Source organism: Acanthisitta chloris, unplaced genomic scaffold, assembly GCF_000695815.1.
Source record: "Acanthisitta chloris isolate BGI_N310 unplaced genomic scaffold, ASM69581v1 scaffold1505, whole genome shotgun sequence".
Taxonomy (NCBI): domain Eukaryota; kingdom Metazoa; phylum Chordata; class Aves; order Passeriformes; family Acanthisittidae; genus Acanthisitta; species Acanthisitta chloris.
This window is the reverse complement of record NW_008675307.1, coordinates 72,153-84,554: the sequence shown is the minus strand read 5'-3', so window position 1 is coordinate 84,554 and position 12,402 is coordinate 72,153. Positions and strand designations below refer to the sequence as shown.

The window sequence follows — 12,402 nt, the reverse complement described above, 5'->3', positions numbered from 1 at the left end:
GAACTTCTGAAGTACTTAGACTAAACTGACTCTATTATTTTCCCAGAAACCAAGTGACATAATAGAGCTGCATTTTGGCACAAGAAAACTTATCTCGAGCATGATCTAAAGCTTTCTATCCCTCACATAAATTGCTGTGTGCTCAAAAGCAGACACAGAGTAGGAAAGCAGCCATGTGAAAACACAGATTATGAAGTCTGCTTACAAAACTACCTATAGTTTGCCTATTAAACCACACAAGAAATTTCATTTCTGCCCTTTACCACACACATTGGAAAATATCCTTGGGTGAGAACATGTTGGAACACATCCAAATGCACCTGAAATCTGGAATGTCTGCAGAAAGGGTTTCAGAGAAGATTTGCTATTTATATTTGGATATGTGTAGCTGTTAGAGTTAATCCTTAAAGCTTTATGATAATTCTACCTGGAGAAAGGAGGATGAAGTTTGTCAGCTGGCTGGAGGCATCTATGGACTGCCATTACCCTATGGAGACAACATAGGGCTCTACAAGTTTTAGAGGATAAAAAGAGGAGAACCCCAGCCTATAAATTACTGAATGTAAGGGAAGTCAAATGCTTGTTCTTACAGAGAGAATATAAACAGCCATACTGGTTTTCATGGTGAAAGGCCAATCACATTTTCTCTTTGTAGTTCTAACACAGCTTTTCCAAAAGTGATAACACTTTCCACCTAAAATCAGGATAGTCATTAGGCAATTCCTTCTGAGGAGGCCAGAGTAAGCCTGGATTCACTTTTGCCAGTCATTCTGTTGAGCAGTATTTTACCTTTCTTCTTATTTAACTTTTCTTAGATTTGCTTGGAGATTGTTCTTCTGCTTAATCATTTATTCACCTTTTTTGTCACTTGTTCAGTGTAGGAAAGAATAAAAAGCTGCTTTTATTTTCAGTTAGAGTTGCATTTGTAATGTGAAGGCATCGACAAGAGATGAAACTGCAGGCAGAATATGTATTCAGTGTCTCCCCACTTGTCATGTAGAGGAATAAACCACCTTATGCTGCTTCTCAGGAAAAACAGAGCTAGATGCTGCAGAGTTCAGTGTTATGAATGGATTTAGACTTGGACTCTAATGAGCATGTTACATGAACAGGAAAACAAAAACACTAACCTCAATTTACCTCAAACCTTAAAATCATTCCACCTATGACTCAGGGGTATTCTTGGTTACTAATACTGATCCTTTCTAGTCAAGGCCATTTCAGGCAGCAAACTGTCCTACTTTTTTTCCCTTTTGACTCAGGAAGCTACAGAAAAAATTACCACATCTTTCAAAGAACTCCAGTATGTGTGTGTGCCATGAGGAACCACGGACACATTATTTGTTATCATTAGCACTACAAGCATTTTTGGCACCCCTTATAAATAACCTACAGAAAAAACAGCCAAGCAAGGAAAGAATAATGACACCTCAGCAGCAAATGATGTACATCCAGGACCAAGAAGGTTCCTGCAGCTGCTGCTGTCCTGTGTTCCCTGCAGAGAGCTCTGTACCTGTGTCCTGTGAGGGGCTGACGCTGTAGCTGTCGCTTTCCTTGTCCACTGATCCTGCTGGCCTGGGGGTGGGCAGCCTCCAGTCTGTGGTGAGGGTGTGAGCTGATATGGTGGGGTGAGGTCTGTTGAGAGTCCACTGACTAGCGTAGCGGTTGCGAGCGGTGGGTCCGGTTTTGGCACTCCTCCTTGTGGTAGGATCTGTGATGGATAACAGAGGGTTTTACTCACTAGCCCCTTGGATTGATTAGGGAACAAGCCCTTTCAGCATCATAGAATGATAGAATATCCTGAGTTGGAAGAGATGGCTGAACACCTCCTGCCTATTTTGCTTCGCTTGTGTGTGCAGCTTTTGCTTTCTCTATTAAACTGTCTTTATCTCAACCCATGAGTTATTCTAGCTTTTACCCTTCCAGTTCTCTCCCCCATCTCATTGGTGGGGGAGTGTGAGCAGCTGTGTGGTTCTTGGTTGCTAGCTGGGGTTAAACCATGACAGAGACCCACCAGGATCATTGAAGTCCAACTCCAGGCCCTGCACAGGACACACCAACAATCCCACCATGTGCCTGACACCATTGCCCAAATGCCTCTTGAGCTCAGTCAGGCTTGGCACCATTTCCCTGGGGAGCTGTTCCAGTACCCAGACACCCTCTGGGTACCTTTTCCTAATATCCAACCTAAACCTCCCTTTGCCACAGATTCATGCCAATCCCTTGGGTCCTGTCACAGGCTGTGTTGTGTGGTTCTTGGTTGCTAGCTGGGGTTAAACCATGACAGAGACCCACCAGGATCATTGAAGTCCAACTCCAGGCCCTGCACAGGACACACCAACAATCCCACCATGTGCCTGACACCATTGCCCAAATGCCTCTTGAGCTCAGTCAGGCTTGGCACCATTTCCCTGGGGAGCTGTTCCAGTACCCAGACACCCTCTGGGTACCTTTTCCTAATAGCTAGCTGGGGTTAAACCATGACAGAGACCCACCAGGATCATTGAAGTCCAACTCCAGGCCCTGCACAGGACACACCAACAATCCCACCATGTGCCTGACACCATTGCCCAAATGCCTCTTGAGCTCAGTCAGGCTTGGCACCATTTCCCTGGGGAGCTGTTCCAGTACCCAGACACCCTCTGGGTACCTTTTCCTAATATCCAACCTAAACCTCCCTTTGCCACAGATTCATGCCAATCCCTTGGGTCCTGTCACAGGTCACCAGAGAGAAGAGATCAGTTCCTGGTCCTCTGCCTCTCCCTTCCAGAAGAGGGTGGTCACTGAAATCTTGTTGGTTAAAAACAAAGCCCAAAGCATTCTTTGGAGGAAATGAAAAGGTCAGTGAAAGTACTGCTCAGTACCAAGCTGCTAATACTTTTTTGAAATAGCCTCTTTCTAATGAAGTCATACATTTTTAAAAGGGTGCAATTCTCAGCTGCTTTAAAAGGGGGCTGAGAGCCCTACCAATTGCTCATTGACACATTCATTATCCCTTTACTCCAGCATAACAGTTCTCCAATACCCAAACCACTCTGAGATGTGAAAAAGCACAAGACAACTAGATCTGGTTGGGGATTTCACACCCCATCTCAAGTGAAGCATGAGGTAAATGATCATCATAGATGTGCCTTCAGAAACACTCTGCACCAGGCACCTGCTCTCACTTTGTAAAAACATGTGCTCAGAAATGTGATATAATTTCCTATTCTGAACACGCTATTACTATATTACTGTATTGATCACCTACAGGTTCCCCATTTTATTTTAGCAAGTAGCCAAGGCATAAAACATAAGCTGGACTTGTGCCATCAGAATTTCAGTAGGGACAGGTTCATAAAGATCTGACTGTTTTAAAACAATTAGTAAATTAATATAATTTCTTAAACTTTAAAAATCATCTGCTGGTTGGTTAAGGTCAGCAATGTTCTAACTTTTATTATCCTAGAGATAATAAAAGAGCAAGAGAGTAAAAGTGAACTATGTGCCAAAATTGACCTCTTTAATTTCATTAATAAATAGTTCTCCTGTAAAAGTGAGTCTAACAAAGCAAGAGAAAACCATTATGTGGCAAACAGAGGGAGACTACATCAGCACTGAAGGATTTCTCTTTGAAGCTTCTGAAAGGATAGAGCTAACAATAGAGAGAAAGGGTATTAGAAATGAAAAATTCAAATCTATTCAAATGTTCTTTGACATTCGAATGGTGAAGTTGTCAGTCTTTGAGGTAAGAGACTTGAGCAGAGGCAATTTAAAGAAAAAAACAATATCCAGATAATGACTCTGAGCATTGCTTCTGCCTAAGCTTTCCCAGTAACAGTTTATATTCTGCTGCTTCAAAGAAACAAAGTATTTATTTACAAATACCAGCTATGGTCTGATCCTTCTCCTGTTTCACATCTTCCCCCTACAGCAGTGGAAAAATTAGAACCTGGTGGCATTGATAGTTGATCCTCCTGGTAGTGCAGCACATAGCTGCCTCACATGGATAACAGCCAAAAATGAGCTTGGCATGATGCACCCACTGCTTGTACCAGCTCTGGGAAGTTGGCACGTGGCTGTGGAGTGGCCAGAAGTGAGCCCTGGGCCTGCTTTGAGGGAAGACATGAAGGACAGAAGGAAGAGTGCTGTGGGACAACTCTTGGTCTGGAGAAGAGACTGTATAAATACCTGAAGGGGAAGTGCAAAGAGGACAGAGCCAGGCTCTTGTCAGTGGTGACTGGTGAGAAGACCAGATGGCCATAAGGTGAGACATAGGAACTTCCTCTGAACATCAGGAAACAGAGCAACTGTGAGGTTGACCGAGCCCCGACGCAGGTTGCTCAGACAGGTGGTGGAGTCTCCATCCTTGGAGACATTCAAGGGTATGGCCCTGGGCAACCAGCTCTAGATGACCTTGCTTTAAGCAGATGGGCTGGACTAGCCACCACTGAGATGTCCCTTTGCCCCTCAACTGTTCTCTGATCCCATGACTCAGTAGGATAGCATCAGCAACCTGAAGGAGTCAGGAGAGCCTGCTGCCAGCACACAGGTGAGTCCTCATCCTGCTGAGCATGTGCTGAGCAGTAGCTCTGCACCAGCTGTGCTGTGCCAGCATAAGGAACTCTGCAGCACAGACACAGCAAGTTCCAGAGCTCTTGGTGTGATGGAGAACAGCACACACACCTGGTGCCCTGCTTCAGCCAGCCCTTCTGTCATATGCTGAAACATAACTGTAGAGAGTTGAGGTGAGCAAGGCAAAGGTTCATGGAGCATGTCTTTTATAAATATACAAATAAGAACAAAAGAGCAACTTAAAAGTGCTGCAAGGGAACATTTGTCACTCAGTGAGTGTGAGTGTGCTTAGAGGGGAGGATCCAGAACCTCTGAGCCACCTGGCTGGGCACTGCTCTCTTCTTCACAGAGAAAGCTGTGGGTCGTGACAAAATCTCACAGCTTAGCCCCTATCAAAGATGTGTTAGTGTCTTCAACCCAGAGAACACTGCCTGGAAGTCTTTGGCCTAGCCCTGTGCACTGTTGCAACAAGATTCTCACTGCATAATAAAAGTGATGGTGGATTTTTATTTCCAAAGCAGGGCTGGACACAGATCATACTCTTACACATGGGCTAAATTCAAGTTTAATTCTCTATGTGATGACAGTGGAATGAGGCACAAAAGTGCCCATGGAAGGTGCTGGTGCTATGAAATGTTGTGACATGATACGGAAATGTGATTTTGGGGTGGTGCCTCTTTCCTTTTTAGAAATGACAGGGTTGGAAAACAATGGAGAGTCCAATGTTCACTCAGACAATCTTATCTACCAACATGATAAAAACTTTATCATGATATTTTTGCTGGCAGGCTTGCCAGCACGTACAGGAACTAGAGGAGTGAGACAATAGTGGTCCCAGTAAGAAAACAAAAGCTGTACATTGACTCTTCTAATTCAAATGCCATCACTTTCCACGGAGGAAAAATGATGGCACTAATCTAGTCCTCAAGAAATGAGTAGCCACATATTAAAGCCAACAGAGTTAGAAAAGCAGCAAGGTCAGGACTAGAACAGCTATTGTGTATGAAGACTGGGGTGGAAATGGAGATGAGATGAAGATTTTGCAAATAATCTGCATTCTAGCAACTGAGCTTTTAGATTTGATGTTCACCAAGCTTACCAAGTAAACAAATTCTGGAATGCTCATAGGCTAGAAACAATCCAAGAGTTTTCAGAAATTGCACGGTGCAGTGAACTGCACTTTGGTAATATTCCTAACTCATAAGTATTCCTTTGATCTAGTATTTTTTCCCATTTACATAGATATGGAACACATTCATGAGAGAAATAAGAAGAATGGATTGCATCAGTGTATTAATTTATTATAGGATTTTAATCACTATAAGAATAACTCAGCCTGAATATATCTGGGAAAAGTAATTTACCATAATAACTAAAACCAGAGATTCAACTTTTTCAGAAAAAAAGCAATAATCAGAAATGTATTTCTTGCCTGATGGAGAGATAGGGAGGGAAGATGTATTTTGAAATAGAATAAAGATTGATCACTGAGGGGAAAAAAAGTATATTAGACACTCAAAGCCATTAAGCTAATTTACCCAATAAATTCAGGAAATTAAAATCCAGCATGCATTTGGTTTAATAAAAGCCAGGTATGAATTATTTCAAATTACACCTCCATTTCAGATGCATATGCAATTCGTACCATATTGAATCACTAAGTGCAATTGTTTAAGAGATGTTCTGTGCTGACCTAAATAGATTTCTCTCAACTTTCAGACAGAAGGATGAGGATGCAAAGGCAGGAGCACAGTATTAATTTCCTTATAGGTTTCTCCTCTCCAGAAAACCTATTATCTCATATACTTACTTGTTCCTGGCCGGGCATCAGACACATCCACCAGTGGTCCTGTGGCTTGTGACACTGACTGGTAATGTACTGTGTGGGTGACAGTCAGGGACTTCTGCTTAGATGTCTCTCCAAAGTCAGCATCAGTGAGCAGAACTGTTGATCTGTCATCTGTAAGGAAAAAAAAAAAAAAAATCAAATAATGAGTAATGACTTTTGGGTTTGCCTTCATAGGAGTTTTACAGCAAGTCCCCTGGATTTTTCAGCTGAGTGCCACCATGGACAGTGGCAGCTCCCTCTTCTCTGCAGGGCTGAGAATGGCTTTGAAGTATTTAGCACAGCTTGGGGAGCCCCTGGGCTTAAACTTAAAGTTCATACAAAACTAAAGAATAAGTGTAATTCTCCCTGTGATTTCACCTTAGAGATGTGCAACTGAGGCAGACTATTAAACATCATCCCAAAAACCTGATTTGAGTGTAATTATTTTTGGCTCTAGTTGCTCCTTTCCCATCTTTTGAGCACTGCCCTCTTCCCCTTCATTCTCAGAGAGCTCAGCTGAGCTTTTCAACGACATATTCAATTTCTTTCTTTTTATTGGCATGATTAGTCATGTCCTCAATGAAATCACCCATGTCTTCCCAAAAGGAGGTCATTATGTAATGTGGCTACCTAACCCTGTACCAGTCAGTTTGTCCTCAGAGACAATTGCAGAAGGGATGGCCATGAACCAGGACTGTTTATCCTGCAGTTGCAAAGAAAAGTGTGAGGTGAAGCCTGACCTTGGGAAGGAAGAAAAAGCTGAGCACTGACCTTTACTGCTGTATGGTTCTGCTGCTGTTGCTTCCCTATGGGGCAGCATATATATGTTCACCAAGTTTCAACACAGACCTAGATCACTGCAGAAAGCCAGTGCTATATAGCACTTGCTTCCTTTTTTACTTTTTTTTCTGTTCTGCTCTCTGTATTGTAGGTTTTTCACTCCAAAGCCAAATCTGATCCACTTGATCATGGCCAGTTTAAGAGCAATAAATCACCCACTGCTTTTGTGCTTGCAGAACAACTGTTTATGTGTTATCAGACTTTCTATTGAATTCTTTACAGTCTTTGTATCCATTCACAACAGAATAAGAGACACCCGAAGTTCCTGCTGCACTACGTTACCACAGAATCATTTGGGTTGGAAAAGACCTAAGATCATCAAGTCCAGCCTGGGACTCATCACCACCTTGTCAACTAGACCAGAGCACTAAGTGCCACATTCAGTTTTTTCTTGAACACCTCCAGGGATGATGACTCCACCACCTCCCTGGACAGCCCATTCCAATGATTAACATGCCTTTCCATGAAGAAATTCTTCCTGAAGTCCATTCTGAACCTCCCCTGGTGCAGTTTGAGGCCATTTCATCTTGTTCTATCACTAGTTGCCTGGTAGAAGACACTGATCCTCACCTTACTACAATCTCCTTTCAGGTGGTGGTAGAGAGCCATAAGGTCTCCTTTTCTCCAGGCTGAACCATCTCCTTCAGCTGCTCCTCATATGACTTACCCTCTAGAATATATATATTCAGCAATATTGTATATATCTGTTATGTATTCCAAGGGGACTGGCAGCAGTAGGACTTCTAGGCATTTACTAGTCAGCAGAGGTTGATCCACTTCTTCTAAGCATTCCTGGTTTTTGTTTTGTTTTCTTTTTTAACTTGACAAGACACCATTAAGGCCAACAGTTCTGCACAATAACATAACTAACATTTTTTACCCAAAGAAGGCCATAAATAGAATGAATATTATGAAATCAAATTACTCTGGCAAAAGATGAGCTCTTATTCAGGTTGGGAATAAATCCTCTTGGCAGTAAACTCTGTCAAAGGCTGCCAAAATCCCTGCTTATTCTGAGAGCTGTGTGGAAATCTGGCTCTTACCAAGGCCCTGATCCCACTGCTACAGTCCAAGCACTAATGGTATTTCCACTATAACCCCCCATTGCTCAGCAGCTGTAGCTCAAAAGTTAAAGCTGCCTTCAGGATGAAGCCTGACACAAAGGGCAAACTTTGGGAAGATCAAATCTAAAGATCAAGGCTAAAAAATGTCTGTATTTCAGGTGGAGCATAGGTCTCCTTTTCAGGTCTGGAACTGGAATGGGCAGGAGATGCAGAGACGTTGCTTTCAGCTTGCTGACTTTCCTCTCTGGCCACATCATCCTTGGGGTGTTGTTACATTCTCAGCCATCAAAAGCTTTTTCTACACAGATTTTTATCCAAAAAGTCAGTAGTCTAACAAGTTCAGTCAGGAGTGTCTTGCCTCAGTGTGTACCCATACAGGCACAAAATAAGGTTGTATTTCTATTTTGTTGGATTTCCAGACATCTTGTGTTTAAATTACTTGCGGGAAAAAAAGCCCAAACACCACCAAACAATTCTATTTTTTGTGACAGTTGAGCTATGTGCTAGGCACATGAGAAATCTCATTTTCTGTTGTATCAAACAGTTTCTATTTGATTTTTGCATAGATACAAAAACTCAAAAACTGATCAAAATGTTGACATTTCATTTGCTGTGAACAGGTGGATACAATATGCAGCATGTAAGTTTTAGAAGTTGGCTGTAGCAAGCCTTTAAATACTGAGATTGTCATTTCAGAATTCATTTTCTTTATAAGTGATGCCAGGGATCCAACTTCCAGTCAGAGCCAAAAGAGAAACCAAAATGAAATCATAAACCTGCCAGTCTTCAATTACATTTGCTTCAAGAGGCTCTTTCCAACAGCTTCATTTCCCTCATGTCCTGCATTATTTTAAATACTGTATTGAGATTACTTAAAGTGGGAAATGATTCAAAGGAGTGAAAAAAACCCCAACTAGTTCAGTTTTCAAATATGTGAAATTATTTTGTAACTTTTTTTCTTGAGGAGTGCAGTGGGGAAAAGTTGTGGAGTAAAGGAATTCCACCTAAAAGTGGCTGTAACATTAACCAGGGAAAACAAGTCCAAGTTTACCAATAGTCTCCATGGTGTCCCTCTCTTCAATGAGAAGCTGTGCTCTGGGAATATCTATGTGCATCCTCAGCGTTTGCTGCTGCTTATTAAGTGTATCTGACGTCCTGGTGTTCTTGCTGAAACCAAAAGAGAAGTGAAGACGTCAACAATAAAAGAAAACATATTTGCAAACTTCCTCATTTTCAATCTGCCCAGCTCAAAGCAAAATAATGCAACCATAATCATCAAAACCACTCATACATCTTATTTTCCCCTCTTCAGAACAAGTGCACCGCGTTCATTTATTGCACATGACAAGCTGTTAGATGAACATAGAGTGTGGAGGGATTTGGTCTATGCTTTATCAGTAGGAATCTCCTGAAAATTTCATGCTGTTTTCTTCAAGTGTTGTCATATAATGAAATTAGTAAAAAGCACTTTGAGAGATGGACCTTTGCTTTCATTCCTCCTGAATCTGAGTAAAGCCACACACAGCTGATCAAGCAGGTTGGTAGGAAAATGATGTCTTGAGCAATTTCTACCTTTTTTTAATCTTTTCATTATTTTTCATTAGGTAAATTGCAAATATCACTTGAACTGATAAATGAAACAGCAAATTAATAAATAGGAATACTATTATTAGAATGCATAAAACAAATAAAGGGTTTAGTCCCATCGATGTTCCGAGACTAAAACTGTGAATCTTGTTTACATATGGATTATATCGAATTGATTGATGCAACATTCTAAAAAAGAACATGAACCAATTATTCTCTCATTGTGCAAATTGAAACAATTTCATTTTGAAGCTTGTGTACCAGAAAATGGTTCCTTAAATGAGCTGCCTACCGAAGGCAAATGAAAATGGATAGCAAAACTGAGTGGTGCAGTCATTTCTAGCACAGAGCTTGCACCAAGAAACCTTCAGACTGCACTAAAAACCCAGGAACCTTTTTTGCCTTTTTTAGATGTAATTACTCTTTGGATGAAATGAAATATTTCCAAATACTTTACGTAGGGAGGCTGAGGAAAGTGAAGACAAATCAGTCAGTAGTGTAATCCAAGTGCTCAGACTTCAAAGAGCTTTAAAATCCAAGTGGAGGCTCATTTTCTAGTGATCTAGTGGAGGTCCCTCAGTTTAATTCTCCTTTGGCAATGAATGATTGTTGTTAATGGAATCAGCAGAGAGCTGCTGAGCTGCTTGATGATAAGCTCACTTCCTCCCTTGATGTGCTCACATTTCTAGGAAATTTGTGTTCACTCCCTTCTGTGTCTCCATGTGAGCAAGACCTGATTATCACGTGTTTGGAGGTTCTCCTACAGGTCTTTTTAGGATGAATTCTCTTGTCCTGTGGTCAGTGATTCTGCTGTGAATCTAAGAGGGAGATCCACAAGGCACACAGGTCCAGCTCTCTGGCTGATTCTCACCTTCTGGCTTGCCCTGCTCTCATGGTCCCCAGCATAAACACTATCTCTGCATCTCAAACCTTAGTGTCTCTGTCTTTACCTGGGGGCTTAGGTGGTGCTGTTGCCATCATTTACAGATGGAGAGCTGAAATGCATTCCAACAGCCTACAACTGATGCCTCGTTTAATCACCATGGAAGCAAACTATCAGGACAGCTACCCAAGGCCTTCCAGGCTTTTCTCTGTATCAGTGGAGAATAGTAGTCACAGTGTCTTATTAAGAACATAAATTTTCAATGACATTTAGTATCCTCAAATGCAGATAAATTCCACACTGAGTTCCTGAAGCCTCTGCAAAGTCACTGCATGGATGAGATGCCACTTTTCTATTGGTTTCCTCTCAAGTAGCTGAAATGTTAAGAGAATCAGAGGCTAATATATTATCCACATGCCAAACGTGCTTCACTACATGCTCTTGAAAAGTTGGGCTGCTTTGGGCTAGTCCAACAGCATAGAGCAAACCTGTGATCAAACAGGAAACTGAATTTCAGAGGTCCAATTTCAATAACTCAATAGTTATGGAATACATGCAGGCTGATACATACAGAATCTGCAATGCAAAGCTGAGTCAAATAAATGTATCACTGCACCCCTTCTCCCTCACTGGTGATGCAGGAGACAAAGGATCAAATCAGACATCTTGCTCAGGGAATGCCCCTGAATTCCAGTGAGAGCTAGAGCCTCTTCTGCAGGATGAATGCTCCGTATTTCTATTGCTGGAAAGTACTCAACCACACAGAAAATCTTGTTTGGACCACAGGGAGCAGGAGGACAGTTATATTGCTCACCTGCCAAGAGAGAATTCCCAATCCCATTCTTGGCTCCAGGAATAACTTGATGTAAAATATGTGGAAAGTCTTTCAAACTAGAATTACAACCCAGGCCTTTCTATATTCAGCAATATCCCCACTATGCTCAGTAGTTATGTCTTGGTTTGTGGGATCTCTCTCCTCCTCCTTACAGGTCTAATTAATTCCCCTGCATGCAGCAGTAGAGTCACATGGGGTGTCCAAACACAGAGCAGGCAACTAGCAGTAGCAAGAAGGTTGTTGCTGATTAGGATGCTGTTTCACTCTGGCTCTAGGAATTTGAATTCTTTTCTGCAAGCCATAATAGCTCAACTTTCAAATTATACAAACCTAAAGTGCCAACAGCAATAATGTGCCTCTAGAACTTGGAAACAAGGCAAAAGAGGTTTAGGGTTTCAATTTAAAAGGTTGGTGCCCAAGTGTTTTCTAACCTAAGAAAATTCAGGCATTAAAGTATTGTGTCAGTCTGGTGGATGAGAAGTCCAATGATTAATTCCTTTAAGGGAGAATGTGTACCTCGCTTAATTTTTCTATGTTTACAGATATAAAGTTCCCAAACATAAGCTATTCTTTACCTGTCACACCTTGTCAGGATCTGTGTATAATATAATTAATTCCCTCTGGTTCAAAGAATCTCTGAGCTTCAAATTGTTAGGGACTGGGAGCCTGTCTGGGGGACAAGTCATAGAATTATAGAATCACAGGCATGTTTGGGTTGGAAAGGATCTTAAATATCAACCAGTTCCAACCCCTGCCCTGGGCAGGGACATCTCCCACTAGCCCAGGTTACTCCAAGCCCCATCTCACCTGG

General features: G+C 41.8%; 1 protein-coding gene across 1 annotated transcript in view; it reads right to left on the bottom strand.

Annotated features, from left to right (window-relative positions):
• Positions 1 to 12,402, bottom strand: part of DSCAM (Down syndrome cell adhesion molecule) — a gene marked incomplete at its 5' end in the record, with an annotated part of 102,804 nt that overhangs the window by 21,801 nt on the left and 68,601 nt on the right. The window contains 3 exons of the mRNA XM_009075693.1: positions 1,514 to 1,711; positions 6,365 to 6,514; positions 9,338 to 9,453. Coding sequence (XP_009073941.1) covers positions 1,514 to 1,711; positions 6,365 to 6,514; positions 9,338 to 9,453 — 464 coding nt within the window. The remainder of the gene's footprint in view (positions 1 to 1,513; positions 1,712 to 6,364; positions 6,515 to 9,337; positions 9,454 to 12,402) is intronic.